Below are 15,208 nucleotides of genomic sequence, written 5' to 3' on the forward strand. Positions count from 1 at the left end.
GCCAAGTGAACTCCTCTTTGTAACAGCTCAGCACCTAAATCTGATTTTTAACCCATTAGTCCATTTTTTGTTTTACTTTTTAACAGTTGAGTGCTAGGAGTGTATTTAAATACACAGGGGTTTTGCACAGTTGTGTAGATGCTTTTTATCTTTTTTTTTTTTTTTTTTTTTTTAGCTTTTTCCAGAGGGGTGATTGGGGTAATTGTTTTCCATTCCCAAATGTTTTTTGTCTGTGCTTCTGAACTGCTATCAAGAATACTTAAGCCAGATCATTTATTCCAAGTGGCAGAGCGCACAGTTTATCCAGATTGCTCTATGGTGTTTCTAGACTACAGTCTAGTAGCACCTCAAGTTCCACACTATTTACCAGATTCCCTGAAATTTAATTTTTTTTAAAAGTAAATTATTGACTTTTAATCTTTGGAGAGCCTCAGTCAGAGTCCTGTTGAGGGAATATTAAGTATGTTTGCTTAATCTGACATGATGAATTGTACATGTTCCCGTTTTCTCTTCCTTTCATAAAACATATTCTAAGGCTAAAAAGAACCTCTTGGAAATGCTTCATAGGGGTTTCTTGGATTGCTTGTTTTTTCAAAGCTTTCCAGCAGAGATCTTGAGATTTTTGGGGGTTTTTTCCACACTATTTAAAAGTGGAAGAAGGAGTTTTGCAGTTTTTGCTGTAGATTTTTCTTTTTTTTTTTTTTTATAAAAACCGAAACTTCCCTCCCCCCCTTTTTTTTTTTCCTTTTATTGTGAGGGATTTTTTTTTTTTTTTTTTTCTTTTCTTTTCCTTCGCTCAGATACGAGAACAAATCATGTTTTTGTTCTAGCTGGAAAGCAAAACGTTTCGGGCGGTGCTTTCCCGGTCCTGAGCGGCGAGCGCTGCGGATGCTCACCCCCATCCTGGAACTGCAGTGTAGGAATAACAGCCTGGCTTTGTAACAGGCCTCCCTGACAGGAGCACTGGGTTTTTCAAGGGCAGCATGCTGGCAAGCTTGTCTGGCTGTTGGTGGCTGGCTTTTTAGCTGCGCTGGCTGAGCAGTTGGGGTTCGTAAAGAACGGCTAAGACAACTTAAACGTACTGCTTTTTAACCCAGGGTGCAATAATACAGAGATATGTGGCATTTTAAGCTCAAATTGTCAAGCCTTGATGCCTAAAATTAAGCATGTAAGTAGGTGGCCTTAACTTTCAGAGGTGCTCAGCACCAGCAGCTCCTGGAGTTTTAGAGGACCGGTGAGAGCTCAGGGCTGCAAAAATCAGGAAGACCACATAGGTACAAAACACAGGCCTAGGAGCCGAACACCATTATCGGATTTACCGTTCTAAAACATTTCCCATTCTGAATGACCAAAATACCTTAAAATCTAAAGCCACTTACAAAGCAAAAAAACCCCCATTTTTAAGTACTGCACCTGCTGTCTGATCCATTCATTGAAGCTTTCCAAAGAACAGAAGTAGCCAAACCCTAAGAATATTTCATCTAGTCTAGATGACATTTGCAGTAAATAGAGATCTGGAAGGAATTCTCGTTCTGAGGAGTCGCCTGAAGAAGGGAAGGTCTGCTCGGACAACAAAATGTTTTGTAAGGGCTCTATACCTTGTTGCCCTTTCCCACCTGGAAAGGTGGGCTGCAGCTCCCCCAGGGCTGACTGGAAGTGGAGCAGCTGCCATTTCACTGCTGGGAACTGATGGCCTCCGGAAGATTCCCCAGCTCCAGGCCCCGACACTCTGCAGGGGTCTTTGCTTCACCCCCCTGCCACACCACGGTGGGGACAGAACGCACACAGGTGACAGAGCTTTGCTGGCCCCTGGCCAAAAAAGCTGCTTCAGCCCTCCCGCAGTGGGTCTTGCTGGCTGACAGATCCCAAACTGCTCGTCCCTGCTCCTGAGTCCCCGTGCTGCCCGTGGGATGAGCTCCCTCAGGAGCCCTGGCACCCCCCCGGTTCCTCCTGCACAGCTGCCAGCCTAAGGAGTGCCCAGGAAGGGTGAAGGAGCCAGGCTCTCCCCACCTCCCTCTTCTTTTCCTTGCCAATGTTGGTCTCAGTGAACCAGGAGCCGTGGCACGTCACCTCCCTTTTCCTCCCCACACGGCAGAGGTGAAACTTTGATAGAAAAAGGTGCCCTAAGGGAGCTGCTTTATGAAGAAGAGAGCTCTCGTTCCTCTTGCCTGCTGCAATTGCTCCCTGGAGGTGGTAGAAGCTGCTGGTTTTGAACCCGAGGTGGAACTCGGCTTCTCCAGACATTTTGTCAGTGCTACCATGTGACTGGGATATGCAAAGCAATCACACGAGAGACGAGAGATTTTCGCAGAGCAGAAGGTTCCTTCGAGAGAGCCAAGGCCGAAAGCCCAAGGCGGAGAACGAGGCTGAGAGCTCTCTGCCTGTTTATTTCTTACTTTTTATACAGTTGTGGGTCTGGCTGAAGATTGGCTTTTGGAGTTTTCACCCCTCAGCCAAATGGCCAGACCAGCTGTCAGTTACAATTGTTTTCAGGTTAGAAATATGCAAACAAAGGACAGAGAATGAAAAACAAAGGATTTGTTTATGTTACATATGTGGGAAAAAGGTAGAAACTGCTCCTAATATTGTACAGTAGCTAAAAGGTCTGACTCCATTTTTATGAACAATCAAAAGTCTTTAAAAAACTCAGAAAAACCAGGGTGACACTACCACCCGTATTTCTTTTTATTCCTGTGTTGAACCATCTGTGTTGAGCCACTGTCACCCAGAATCACCCAGAATCATGGTTGGGATTGAAAGGGACCTCTGGAGATGATTTAGTCCAGCTCCCCCCCCCGCCAAAGCAGTTTACAGAGGACTTCAAAAGCTGCCGGAGAAGGACATCACTGGTGCAGAAGGAAGACAAGATGGATACATTCCAGCACCTCTAAGTGCTCATTGTTTCAATGGGGACCAATTTTGGCAGCAGCCTGAACAGCCCCATCAACATCCTTGGAAAGATGACAGGCTCTTGCTGTCCTGGAGTGAGTGCTGTCTGCATTCCCTGGTGAAGGGGTGATCAAGGAGAAGATAAAATGCAGTTTTTTACACAAGCACGTACTGACAGGGCAAGGAGGAATGGCTTCAAACTGCAAGCAAACAGGTTTAGATTAGATATTAGGAGAAAAAGAAATCATTTTAAGGGTGGTGAGGCTCTGGAAGAGGTTGCCCGGAGAAGCTGTGGGTGCCTCAGCCCTGGCAGTGTTCAAGGCCAGGCTGGATGGTGTTTGGAGCAACCTGGTCTAATGGGAGGTGACCTTTCAAAGCAGTCCCACTAGCAATGGGCTTGGAACTAGATGATTTTTAAGGTCCCTTCCAACCCAAACCATTCTATGATTCTATGCTTCCCACCCAGGCCAACTCACCCTTTTAACAGTGAGCTACCACTTGAAAAACCTGTGATTGGTGTCATCCAGGGAAGCAGTTACTACTCTAAAAGAAATCCCATATGCATCTGGTGTCAATTTTCTTTTGAGATGTACCTGATCCAGTCTGTCCCATTGGCCCAAGCTCCCGGCCTCCCAGTTTGACACAGTGTTTATAGAAATAACACTTTTCCCCCAAGTAGCTGCTGAATTTATTTTGTACCAAGAGACCTTATTGTCCTGCCTTGGTCTGAAACCTGCTCATGGAGAGGAGAGGACTTGGGGCAAACCATCTTGTGTTAATCTTCTGCAAAAGTCCACAAGGATGGAAGGATCTCAGAGCTACCTGCACACATGGCGCTGGAAGCTTTCCTAAGAGGCAGAAATCTCACCTGCATGCCACAAAGTCTTCTTGGTCCAGCAAAATCCCTTTTCTTCAATGAGAAGTGCCTGCAGTCACTGTGGATGGATGCATCCTTAGCCTGCAAGGAAGCAAAGTTTCACCCATAAATGCTATAAATGCAGCTATCGCTGCCTTTCAAGACCACCAGTAAGAAGAATGTCCCCTCAGCCCTTCCAGGGATGTCATACATTTTAATTCTCTTTGCAGCAGGAAAACACACCTATTTTAGAGATTTTAATCTTAATATACTGAGGTTATTAAAATCTTCCTGAAGTTAAGAGAAATTTAATCTCACTAAAACGGGAAGAGAGGCTGAGATAAAGTTGTCCTTGGAGACAGATTTGAAAGGCGGCTCCTCTTCGTGGCATTTCCTCTCACACAGGGGCTGGAGGAGGCAAGGCAGAGTTTTTACACTCCAGTATTGTGCTTCTGTGTCAAATACACCAGTCCAGAGTGTCAGGTCACAGCCTTTCCCACCTTTGCACTGATAGGGAGCCAAAGTCACCTCTGTCCATTCAGGACAAAAGGTGGATTGGAAGTTGTACATAAACAGAGAATAAAGGTGTTCACAGCAGGATATACATCAATCTTAGGCTTTCAGATCAGATTTTTTTCATAGTGCAAGATTAATTAGAGACAAAAAAAAAAAAAAAAAAAAGAAAAACCACCACATTAAAATGCCTCCAGTTCACATCTATTACATGTTTTTAAATCCATTATTCTACATTCCGCATTTAGGGATAGAAAGAAAATATTGCTGTCAATTATAAAATGCTAAAGATAGCTCTATACTTTTTTAAATGAACAATGATAAAAGCCTTGAAAAATTCCCTTTGATGTGAATGGAGTCTTCAGCATTTTGAAATACAATAAGATGGATTAATTGCTACTCATTAGGCAGCAAGTTGGGACAGCTTTGAATGCGCATTCTCTTCTTGGCATTAGCTATTGCCTGGCTGAAATAGCCAGCTTTTGTATTTACTCCTGTCTTCTCTAATAATAAGCAAATTGGAGATCAGGGCTAGAAACACTGAAGTGCTCTCTATCTTTTGTCCAGAACAATTGTATATTGTCATGATTTGTTTATCTTTTTTGAGCTACAGCTAATTATTGTAAAGGTTATTTGAATCAATACGAGATCTGAGCAGAAATAACATCTGCAAAATTGCTTATTAGGAAGCTATTTTATGCTAGTGTTACTGTAACATCCATTTTGTGAGCAACTTGTTGTTTCTTATGTCTTTTCTTTTTTTCCTTATGTGAAAAGTTTAGCATTTTAAATATTGGTACAGGTTTTAGGGCTTCTTGATTAATACTGTTTTGTTGTGCTTACTTTTCCTCATGCTGTCTTAGATTTTATTTTTTTTTCTCCCAAAGTCATAGATAACATGGTGTTCAAAGCCCCATTTATCATTCTAGGATAAAAGTTTTTATTTTTTGCTTAAGAACTTGTTTGAACTGATTGATTGAGTTATTCTTCTGTTTATGTTGGATTAAAAGAAAGTCAAGCACAAATCCTTTTGTGCTCGTCATGTAGAACTCTTGTTTCATGCGGGGCTTTTATAGATGTTAAGATTTATAATTGGATGATACTGGGGACTTATTATTATCTGATTTAACTATGTATTTTGCATTCCAAAACAAATTGTGAAAAGCAAACCTCAAGGGCCTGATTCATTAAAAGTTGTAGTCTCCTCGCATTAGATGCTTAGAGCTTACATCTTCGGGAAACAAAACACGAGACACGTCTCGATCTCTTCTACAGAGATGGTATTTTAGGGATTTAGTGGAACTAGACCAGTTTTCCACTGACTGTACCATAAATCCTCCCTGGTAACATTCATTACTAATTATGTGCCACAGTGCAGAAGACTTTTATGAGAGGAGGGGAAGGCAGGGGTGTGAGTGCAGCCTGTTGCTCACTCCAGTGTCATTCCTGGGCAGCAGCAATCCCATCTGAGCTCATCAATTAAGTAAGGTCAAACCAGGTCAGGGCCAGATGGGACCTATCCAAGGAATACCTTAAGCTCCAGCAGGATTTAATGATTCAGTAGGAGATGCTGTCCCCTCAAGCCTCTGCTGAACCTCAGCACAGGACTGCAGCACGCTGGCCCAAACTTTTATTTTACTACATCAGTGTAAACCACACTGAGCTGAAAGAAATTATTCCAGCTTTACAAACCGGCACGAGTGAGAGCGAAACCAAACCCCTTCTGTCTTGGACAAGATAGGAAATCAAAGTCTTAACTATTTGCAGTCATTAAAAATCTCACAACGTTCCTGTTTTAGAGTAGGGGTGTTAACCCATTTGTCCTGGCCAAAGTCCAACCTGGGTAATTACTGTAATCTGCCTGTGTAAATTACCCCTGCCGTTTTAATTGGATATATTACTTCTCTTGCTGCCTAAACTGTGATGTAATACCATTGTGTGTTATTAATCAGTTACCAAGTTTCATCCCAGAAGCGGCCGCCTCGCAGTGATAGGTAGAGCCTCATTCCCTCCTGGCTACGAGTGCTCTCTATTACAGCATGAAAAACCCCAACATACACTTGTTTTTAAGTGGCAGACAAGCTGATATTGCAATCTAAATAATCAGCTTTAAAATGTGGCTATCCCATTTATTTTTGAAGACCATGAAGTCTGCTTGATTATACAAGCACGGCCAACCCACCTTGCAGCTCTCCAAAAGTACCTGGAGCTGAAGGTGCTCTTTTGCCAACGCAGCTCAGGACCTCAGAAGTATCTGTATCTGACTTTGAGTTTGATTTCTGTCATGTTTGAATGTAAGGTTGCTTTGAGAAAAGCTGACCTTCCCACTGTGCAAAGATTCCTAAGCCTGCAAAAGATGAAACTTCCCATTGGAGTGTGTTGGCCTGATTTCCCAGATCAGATTTGTCACCAGTGGGAAGCTCTGTGGGGGTTGTTGAAACACCTCCAAACTAGCCCTATTGCAAGGATTGCGTTTCTGAGCGGTCATTCTGAAGGTTTTTTACCTTTCTCAGCATCCTCCTGAAAACTTAATCAGTCGAAGAGGATGAGATGAATGGCCCCACAAAACACAGATCATTGTAGGGTGAAAAGCAGCAATTGGCAAGAAGGAAGGCACGTGTCATTTCGTCTCATAAAAGAAAAGATGTTTTCTCCCTCCGAAAATCCCTGTCACTGTCCCTAAAATTCAGGATCATCAGATTCACTGTAATGGTGACTAAGAGCTCCCCAGAAGATTTTGAAGGAAGTGTAAATCTTCAAAACTTTTTTCCTAGTTCATGTTAGGGTGGGATTTGCCTGCTGTAACTGTTGCTGGGTGTCCAGGCTCCGGTTCTAGTCCTTGGATGGCAATAACATTACAGAAAGTGATGCACTTTAGTTGGTTTCAGTGCCTCAAAAGGCAGAAGGAAATGCTTCAGCTTCTCCTGGAGCTGCACTAACGCTAGCAGGGAATTAGCCAGATACTTGAGAGGGATAAAGCAAAGCAAGATGAACAATTTCATAGACATATAACCTCAGACTCATGCAACTCCCAGGAAAGGACTTTAATAGCCCTGACAAAGCTTTTACTTTTAAATTCTCCCTTAGTTTAGTTCCATTTAATAGTGGACCCAGAAGAGTTTGGCATCTTGGCAGGAGCACAGGCACTGGCTGCATCTTCATGTGGTGGCACAGGCATGGCTGGTGGCAGGCAGGAGGCAGTGCAGGAGAGGAGCCTGTCTGGAGGATAACAAGGTAGTCACAAAAGCAGCACTCGCACAGTTTTGGAGGTCACTGGGACCCAGAGGCACGTGTCTCCTGTGTCATTTATTTCACACACAGGATATGGATCCCCCGAATGTTGGTTTTTGGTAGGATTCAGCAGGCTGCGTGAGACTCTCATAGTTTGGCATTTCCAAGCCAGCTCGCTTACAAAAAACGGATGAAACAGAGAAATCTGGTAGGGCTAGATCTCCGTATTGCTTCAGGACATCTCACTTTTCATGAAGGAGGGTCCTTCTTGCTGTGCAAGAGTATGGAAGGGTCTGGGGAGCTGCGTGAACCTTAGGATTCTGCCACTTCTTAGCACCCAGCAAAACATCTTTTTTAGCCTGGTGGTCTGCAGACATCCAAAGGCAGCCAGTAAAACATGCCATGCACAAACCTCCTGTTCACACCCTCCCACGCTGGGGCAGGCAGCGCTGGGAGCCAGGGATGACCTCCAGCTCTTACCCAGAGAACTGGTTGTGGCGATATTGCAAAGCTACCAGCTTTGAGAAAGGACTGAGTTTGGGGATGTGTCCCCCCAGCACAGGTGTTGCCAGGGTGTTAGAGCTGCTCAGGCAGCTGAGCACAGGGCTGTTCTTCAGGCTCACACCCTGCAGGGTGCAGAGGGAATGATGCTGGAGCAGCTCCTGCCCTGCTCCACCTGCTGCTCTCCAGGCTGTATCCCACAGGGGCTCCTTGCACAGCTCAGGGAGACACACTCAGCAACAATCCCTCTCCTTCTGTATCCACGGCTTTCACACAGGGAGCTGGGGGTTGTTTCACCCCAGGGTTTTGTTGTTTTGGGGTTTTTTTAATCCTCTTTTCTCCCCCTTTTAATGAATCAGACCCTGGGTGAAAATGATGCATTTGTTTAAAGCTGATATTTAATGTTGAGCAAACTGCTCTTCCTTTGTCTCTTACTATTTTGTTCATATTTTGCTAAGAGTCTGCTATTCTACACAAGCATTTTAATAAACTGTTTGTTGTTGTATCCAGGTAACAAGCATGGTAAGTATTTTGACTAAACCAAGTATTATGTACCTTAGCTGTGCTTGGCAGAATTTTTTGGCTAGCTTTCCCTGTACTTTCAGCCTGTGCTGTTTCTAAAGGAGCTATTCAAAGGAAGAAACTGCTCACCTATAGTACTACTACAAACAAGCTTTAGAGGGAGCATATGTGCAAAGTCGTATATCGTACATAAGAGCATGCACCTCTTGCCAGCATGCTTGCTACTTTGCTTGTAAAATAAAACCAGAAAGGGAAAAAAAAAACAAAACCAACCAACAAAACATCCTTGCCTAATACTGCTTGTGTTCCTTCATTCTAAGTGACGCACCTAAATATTGGTACTTATTAATCCAGTACTTCTGGATGAGGAACCCTGCTTTACCAGCGTGTAACAGTCTGTGTTTACTCATTTTCCCTGATCTAAGACATCCCCCTGGTTAACTCTGTTACATTAAGAGGCCTTCCCTTTCTGTCCTGTGAACATACCTGACTGGCAGTGGCTGGGACTCCGAGTGCTGCTCTAATACAAGTAACCAATAACAACCCACCTTCTCCTAAACTCATTCCTGTGTGCTCAAAAAAAAAAAAAAAAAAAAAAAAAAAGCAGGAATTTCATGGCTGATGTCTTTCTTTGAGAACACTGTAAACCAGTAAAAATGCCACATCCGAAAATTTAAAATGTTATTTCCACGCTTGTGACGTAACTTTCACAATGCTCGTCGTAAAGCTGAATCCAAAATGCCTCTAAGCCCGTGAGCATGAAGAAAAAAAAACCTCTGTCCCTGTTTGCGAGTCAGCCGCAGTTCTGTGTTCTCATTTTACGGTGCAGTACAAAAGGCAAGCTTCTCTTAGATGGAAATGATAGAGCTCAAATCTCAGTGCTCCCTGTCCTGCAGGCAGAGCTGAGCATCAGGAGCACGCCCTGTTTAGCCCAGCCTGATTTAAAATCAGAATTTGCCCAGATAAACAAGTGGGCAGTAGTTTGCTCTCCCAGAGCTTCCTGTGTGTTGGCAGAGCAGACTGTGAGAATTCAGGTCTACCATGCATGTCTGAGAGGAGGTTTTGCCTTGAGGTAGTTGGAGTGTTAGCCTCCGTGCTGTATTTTTTTTTTCACCCCCCCCTGCATGGTTTGCTATTTTTGCATTTTCTGTGTGGCTTTTTAAGTTTTTAGTTTTGTGCTTGTAGCTGCAGTTGTTTGACGTCGTTTGTTGTGCCAAATGTTTTAAGACTCCGTGTAATTGTCATATTAAAGGATCAGACAGCAAAGGACAAAGCACTCCAGCACATGGCAGCAATGTCATCAGCTCAGATAGTCTCAGCTACTGCTATTCACAACAAGCTGGGCCTGCCAGGAATTCCCCGTCCTACATTTCCTGGGGCACCTGGGGTAAGTCATTAACGAGTCCCCAAAAAATCCCCGTATTCCCTAACAATGCTCAGTCGAAAACTAAGACGGAATGAACGGACTAATGCTTTGACTTGAGTTTGCAAAAGGAATCGTGCTTGTTCAAAGATACCCAAAGTTCTTCCAACAAAGAGAACAACTGTGGGCCTGTTTGTTTGTTTTTCCTCTTGCAGTTTTGGCCGGGCATGATTCAAACGGGGCAGCCTGGATCCTCGCAAGAGTAAGTCTGAAAATTCAAATATGTTCCTCTCTATGCAGTGTGAAGGGTGGCTTGTGCACTCTGAGAGAGCAGGGAAGCAAGAACTTGCAAATTTTTTCCAAAAAGGAGGTAAAGGTACTTTTAGGGAAAGAAAGAGTCTTTACAGTGATGTGAACTCACATTCAAAAAGTTAAAAGGGGTCCCAAACCTCAAAACTGAGGCTGAGTACCGGGTGGGCACCCTCCTTTGTGTCCCTGTAGCTCAGTGTCCTCTGGGAGTCCCAGCAGTGCCCATCCCTGGGTGTAATTCTTATCCCTGCTCTTCCCTCTGTGCTGTCTGTTAAATATGCTCTGCAGGGAAGAGATATGTTTATGGGTAAAGGTCATCAGCCACCTCCTTTCCTACGCTGTGTGAGTCTGATGGAATTGCCTGTGGATGGCACAGTGTGTGATTTTTTTGTGTACCTCTTTATTCCAGCGTCAAGCCATTCGTTCAGCAGGCCTATCCTATACAGCCATCAGTCACAGCTCCCATTTCAGGTAACTCTCCCAGTTATCCTCTGCCTTAAAAATACTTGAATTTTTTACTGAATGTGATGTGTTAACTTCTGACCTGGGCAGGGCCACTACTCAGGATCTCACGTTCCCTCCAGCAGAAGGAAACACCAGTCCCAGTGTCCTATTATTACTTGGTTGTATCTTAGGGAAAATCATTGTGTCTGGGTTTTTTTTATGTAGGAAGCACTAATGCATGTGCAAGGAGCTGTGATGTGTGGTTTCCAGTCAGCACTCCGTGTTGTAGGAACGACTGTAAAAAATGAGTAATAGGATGAAGGTTTCTTTTAGAAAAGCTATGTAACAGGAATACACCCTAATTTATTTTAAACTGAGCCTAAAACCCTTCCCAAAGTCATATATGTTTAGCCTTAAGTATAAAACTTCTCTCTATGCATCAGGATGTTTATAACTCATCCCCTCCTGGAGGTCCTGCTTTGCCTGGTACAACTTCGATAAGTACCCAATTTTATTCTGAATTCCATTGCTCAGATTGATCAAGCCCTTCCCATGGCTACCTCCCTGCTCCTTTTTCCCAGGTTCCTTCCATGCCTGATTTCAGAAAAGGTCATTATTTCTTTGCAGACTATTTCTCACGTTACGTCTCCCTGGCCAAATGATCCCAATGCTTCTGACTCTGTTCGTGCTGCAAGTTTTTGACTCTTACCCAATTCTTTATGATTTTCTAACTTGCTGCTATTTAATGCTTTGAACTAAAGCTATTTTTCTGCATTCGTGAAAATGCCTTTTTCTTGACATCCCTAATTTATAACATTCTTTTCTAAGAGAGGTATTTTCTGTCGTCTTCTTTTACCCTTCCATGTTTTCTCTCTCAGAGTAGGAATATTAGTGTTTCTAAATCAGACAAAACTCGTGCATGAGTTTTTGCATTCATTAGAATTCCCGTTCGTGTCTAGCAAGTGACATTTGTAATTCCCTGTTTTGCTCAGGCCTTGCACCTTCATTGCCTAAATTTGAGGGTTGGGGTCAGGTACCACGGTCCCATTATGGGATGTGGGCACACGCTGCCTCCGACCTGTCCCTGGTTCTCAGCCTATTTCAGGATAAACTTTGTTCTCCTACCTTTGGTGCCTCTCCCCTGCCTTTCTTGTGCCTGTGTCTCTCCCAAGATGTGTTTTGCCTTTGAGCTGCTGCTTTTTCCTCCTCCTTTACAGTTTTCTTTCCTTCTTGTCCAATTTTCTACAATGAGGACCAAGAGATAGCATTTATTCCTTCTCTTGAGGTGAATTAGAGAGGGTGGTTAACACCCCTTCTCTATCTAAATCATGTCATTCTCTCTTTATTATCAATTTAAAGCCTTATTTTTTTTTTCTTTTTAAGGTATGATTCAGCTCTCTACAGTAATTATTTATTATTAGCTGTAGCATAATGATGCCTAAAAGCTCCAAAAGAAATCAAGACCCAATGTGCAAATACGTAGTAAGAGACAGTCCCTGCCTTGGAAAGCTTGTACTCTAAATAGGAGAGGGGAATTGAGAGTGGCAGAAGAAATAGGCAGAAAGAGGGGTGATTTACCTGTAACGTGGGGCACATTAGGAGCCAGAGATGGAGGCCAGCTCTCTTGACTCCCAAGGCAGTAATGCCTCCTGTGAGCCTTGATGCCAGTTTCAAATCAAGGGTGCAGCTGTAGGCCTGGGTGAAGTCTCTATAAATCTCTGTAATCTAGTGTAGAATTTAAACAAAAATTCAACAGCGAGTTACAGCCCCAAGGAAACAAAGCAGTAGGTCTTTTCTTTCTGCCATTATTAGATTGCTGGGCTGGCACCTCTTTTTCTACATATTGGCCTGAGTTCTCCCAATTTTAACTCATCCTGAATTAATTACTCGCTAAAATTAATATAAATATCCAAGGGCTACCTGCATAATTCCCAATTATATTTAATTGAGAAAATATAAACCGAGGAAGTGTCAGCTTCTTCATGAAGATGTTTCCTCTGTTTCAGGCTTTGAGCCCACATCAGCTCCAGCTCCCTCAGTCCCTGCGTGGCAGGGCCGATCGATTGGTACGACCAAGCTCAGGCTGGTGGAGTTTTCAGCTTTCCTTGAGCAGCAGAGGGATCCTGAATCAGTAAGTATTTATTGCCCTTGTGTCCACTGATCCTCAGCTTTGCTCCTTTACTCCTGATCTTCAGCTTTTCTCCTTTGCTCCCCCCTCTCTGGGCATGCCTTCCATCCATGTATGATGGAATCCACCGGGTGTCTCTGTGTTCACTGCTGCTCTGTGCAATATTCCTTTCATCCTAGGACTGTATTTTCCTTTCTTGCCCTCTTTTTCCCCATTTACAGCAGCGAGAGGCCTCTGTGAAAGCAGGCAGGGTTTTGCCTTGCTGCTGACCTAGTTTAGCAGGTGTACCAAATTGCATTGTGTTCTTGGCAAGAATTCAGTGCTTGAACTCTAAGTTACAGCCTAATCTGTTTCCTAACCAAAACAAAATTAAGGACTCACACAGAAAGTGTGCATATTGCATACTGGATTTTTTTTTTTTTTTTTTAATGAAGCTTTTAATTTTCTTTTAATTTTTAGTCTGCATACTATACCTGCAAGGGTAGTTTCTGAAGCTGGCTGTAATATTTCATTTACTCCAGTAAGCCTTGTACCCCGTCACTAATCACCATATATTTACCAAGAGCATTTCTTGGTAGCCTAGCACTGATTCTACTGCATCACAAATAAATTGAAAGGGCTTCTTTCAGCTCGAACCTGAGAATTTATTTCTGAGATAATTTCTGGAAAGCAAATACTGTCCTGAATGGGTGATATGGACAAGCCATTCTTGTTCAGATTCCTGGTAAAATACAGTAGCCTGGAGAGGAGAGAAGCTATCATTTTCTTTTTATAATCCAGCACTGGAAACCGTAGCATTTATGGGCTCTGGCCAGGGGTGTTATCCAAGGAGTGTTTACCCTGCACAACGGGGATTGGAGACATAGCCCAGAAACCTTACGACAGAGGAATGCTCCTGGCAGGGACACATCCCAGTGAAAGTGCACCATATCTCAGCTATTCACACACCAAGCACGTGGCAGCGTGCTGGTTTGCCGAACGTCACCCTTTGCCGGGCTGAATTAGCTTGGAGGCGCAGGAAACGTCTGGCAGCAGGTGCGGATCTCTCAGCGCTTACCTGACTGTTGGGCATTCACGGTTTCCCTGGAATCCCTTTGCCTTCCCGTGGTCTCACGGCAATCCTGGCTCTGGTGGGCTTCACCTTAGTGTCCTCCAGACCATTCTGGAACGCCTCCTCCACCGCCAGCCCCGAGTCCATCCGGGCGGCAGTTTGGATTTCCGCTGCCAGAGCGCGACGTCCAGGTATCGCCGTCAGTCACCCTCATCCATGCACAGGTTTCCCAGCCCCTGCTGACCCGGTGTGACATGTCCTGCTGATTTCTGGGCTCTGCCATCCCCAGCCTGACCCACACCAGGATGTGTGTGTGTGTGTGTGTGTGTGTCTGTGTGTCTGTGTCTGTGTGTGCGCGCTCCAGGTAACCAGGAAAACAGGATGTGGCCATGTGATGCTCAGCCTTGCTGTGAATGTGAATGAAATCTCATTTCTGTGCGGTCCCCTTGGCTGTTTTGCCACCTAGTTATGGCTTTTCCATAGGTCTGTAGAACATAAATCTAGGTACAAAACCCGTGGGCTGATAGGGTGTAGTGCCTCTGCATCTGTGGGGTTTTATTTAAAAGGGAGCAAGCAGGGGCTGAGCATTTGGCATTGCAGGGAGAGAGTGGAGGTCTGAACAGAGGCATGGCTACCCAGGATGGCCCCACAAGTACTCTAAAGCCTTCTTTGGAGGAAACTAACATTATTTGAAATTCCTGAGGGTGCAGAGGCCCACTGGATCTTGTCCCAGCTTGCAAGAAGACTGCTGAGAAACCCACCTTTCAAGTGCATTTATGCAGGAGGGTTTACAGGACAAGCAAGAGCATCAAACTACCCAGACTTGTTTTAAAAAAAGCAGCTACTCGTCTGCTGTAACGCTGCAAAAATGAGACTCTAGGAAAAGTCAGTTCCCAATTTAGCTGGGGACCCGTAGGATGAGCCACTTTGGCACTGCGTGGGCATCACTGCCTGGGAAAGGGGAGTCGGGAGAAGGACAAGTGTTGCTTACATTGAATTAAATAAATTTGTTTATTTGGCACTGAAAGGGCATTGAAATAAAAAATAAAAATAAAAATTTTTTAAAAAATAAATAAAATAAATAAATAAATAAATAAATAAATAAATACATAACACACAACAACAACAAAAAACCCAAGGCAGTGTGGCCAGGGCAAAGGGAGAAGGATGTTTGCTGGAGAGGCTCTGGGCAGAGGCACTGGTGTGCAGAGGCAGCTCTGTGCCTCCTGCCAGCCTGCCCTGTCTCCAGTGCACAGACCAAGAGTTCTCCTTGGAGGTGAGAGCAAACCCCCAGCCTCCTGTAGTGCCATGGCAGAATATGTGAATCCTGCCTGAAGCTTTGCACACCTTTCTTTGTGTGGCTGAGATGTTTTATTGCAGGCAGGGTTTGCACAGCAGAGA

At 44.1% G+C, this 15,208-nt stretch overlaps 1 protein-coding gene across 7 annotated transcripts in view; it reads left to right on the plus strand.

Moving 5' to 3' along the window:
- The window catches only part of TEAD1 (TEA domain transcription factor 1), a 154,013-nt gene that overhangs the window by 113,153 nt on the left and 25,652 nt on the right, over positions 1–15,208 (plus strand). For 6 of the 7 annotated variants that reach the window (XM_058420876.1, XM_058420877.1, XM_058420871.1 and 3 more), the window contains 4 exons: positions 9,765–9,899; positions 10,091–10,137; positions 10,594–10,655; positions 12,635–12,759. In XM_058420876.1, the coding sequence (XP_058276859.1) occupies positions 9,798–9,899; positions 10,091–10,137; positions 10,594–10,655; positions 12,635–12,759 (336 nt within the window). In that variant the 5' untranslated portion in view covers positions 9,765–9,797. Of the gene's footprint in view, positions 1–8,505; positions 8,513–9,764; positions 9,900–10,090; positions 10,138–10,593; positions 10,656–12,634; positions 12,760–15,208 lie in introns of those variants that run through there. The other variant, XM_058420875.1, reaches the window with a different exon arrangement.

This window comes from Hirundo rustica, chromosome 6 (assembly GCF_015227805.2).
Source record: "Hirundo rustica isolate bHirRus1 chromosome 6, bHirRus1.pri.v3, whole genome shotgun sequence".
NCBI lineage: Eukaryota > Metazoa > Chordata > Aves > Passeriformes > Hirundinidae > Hirundo > Hirundo rustica.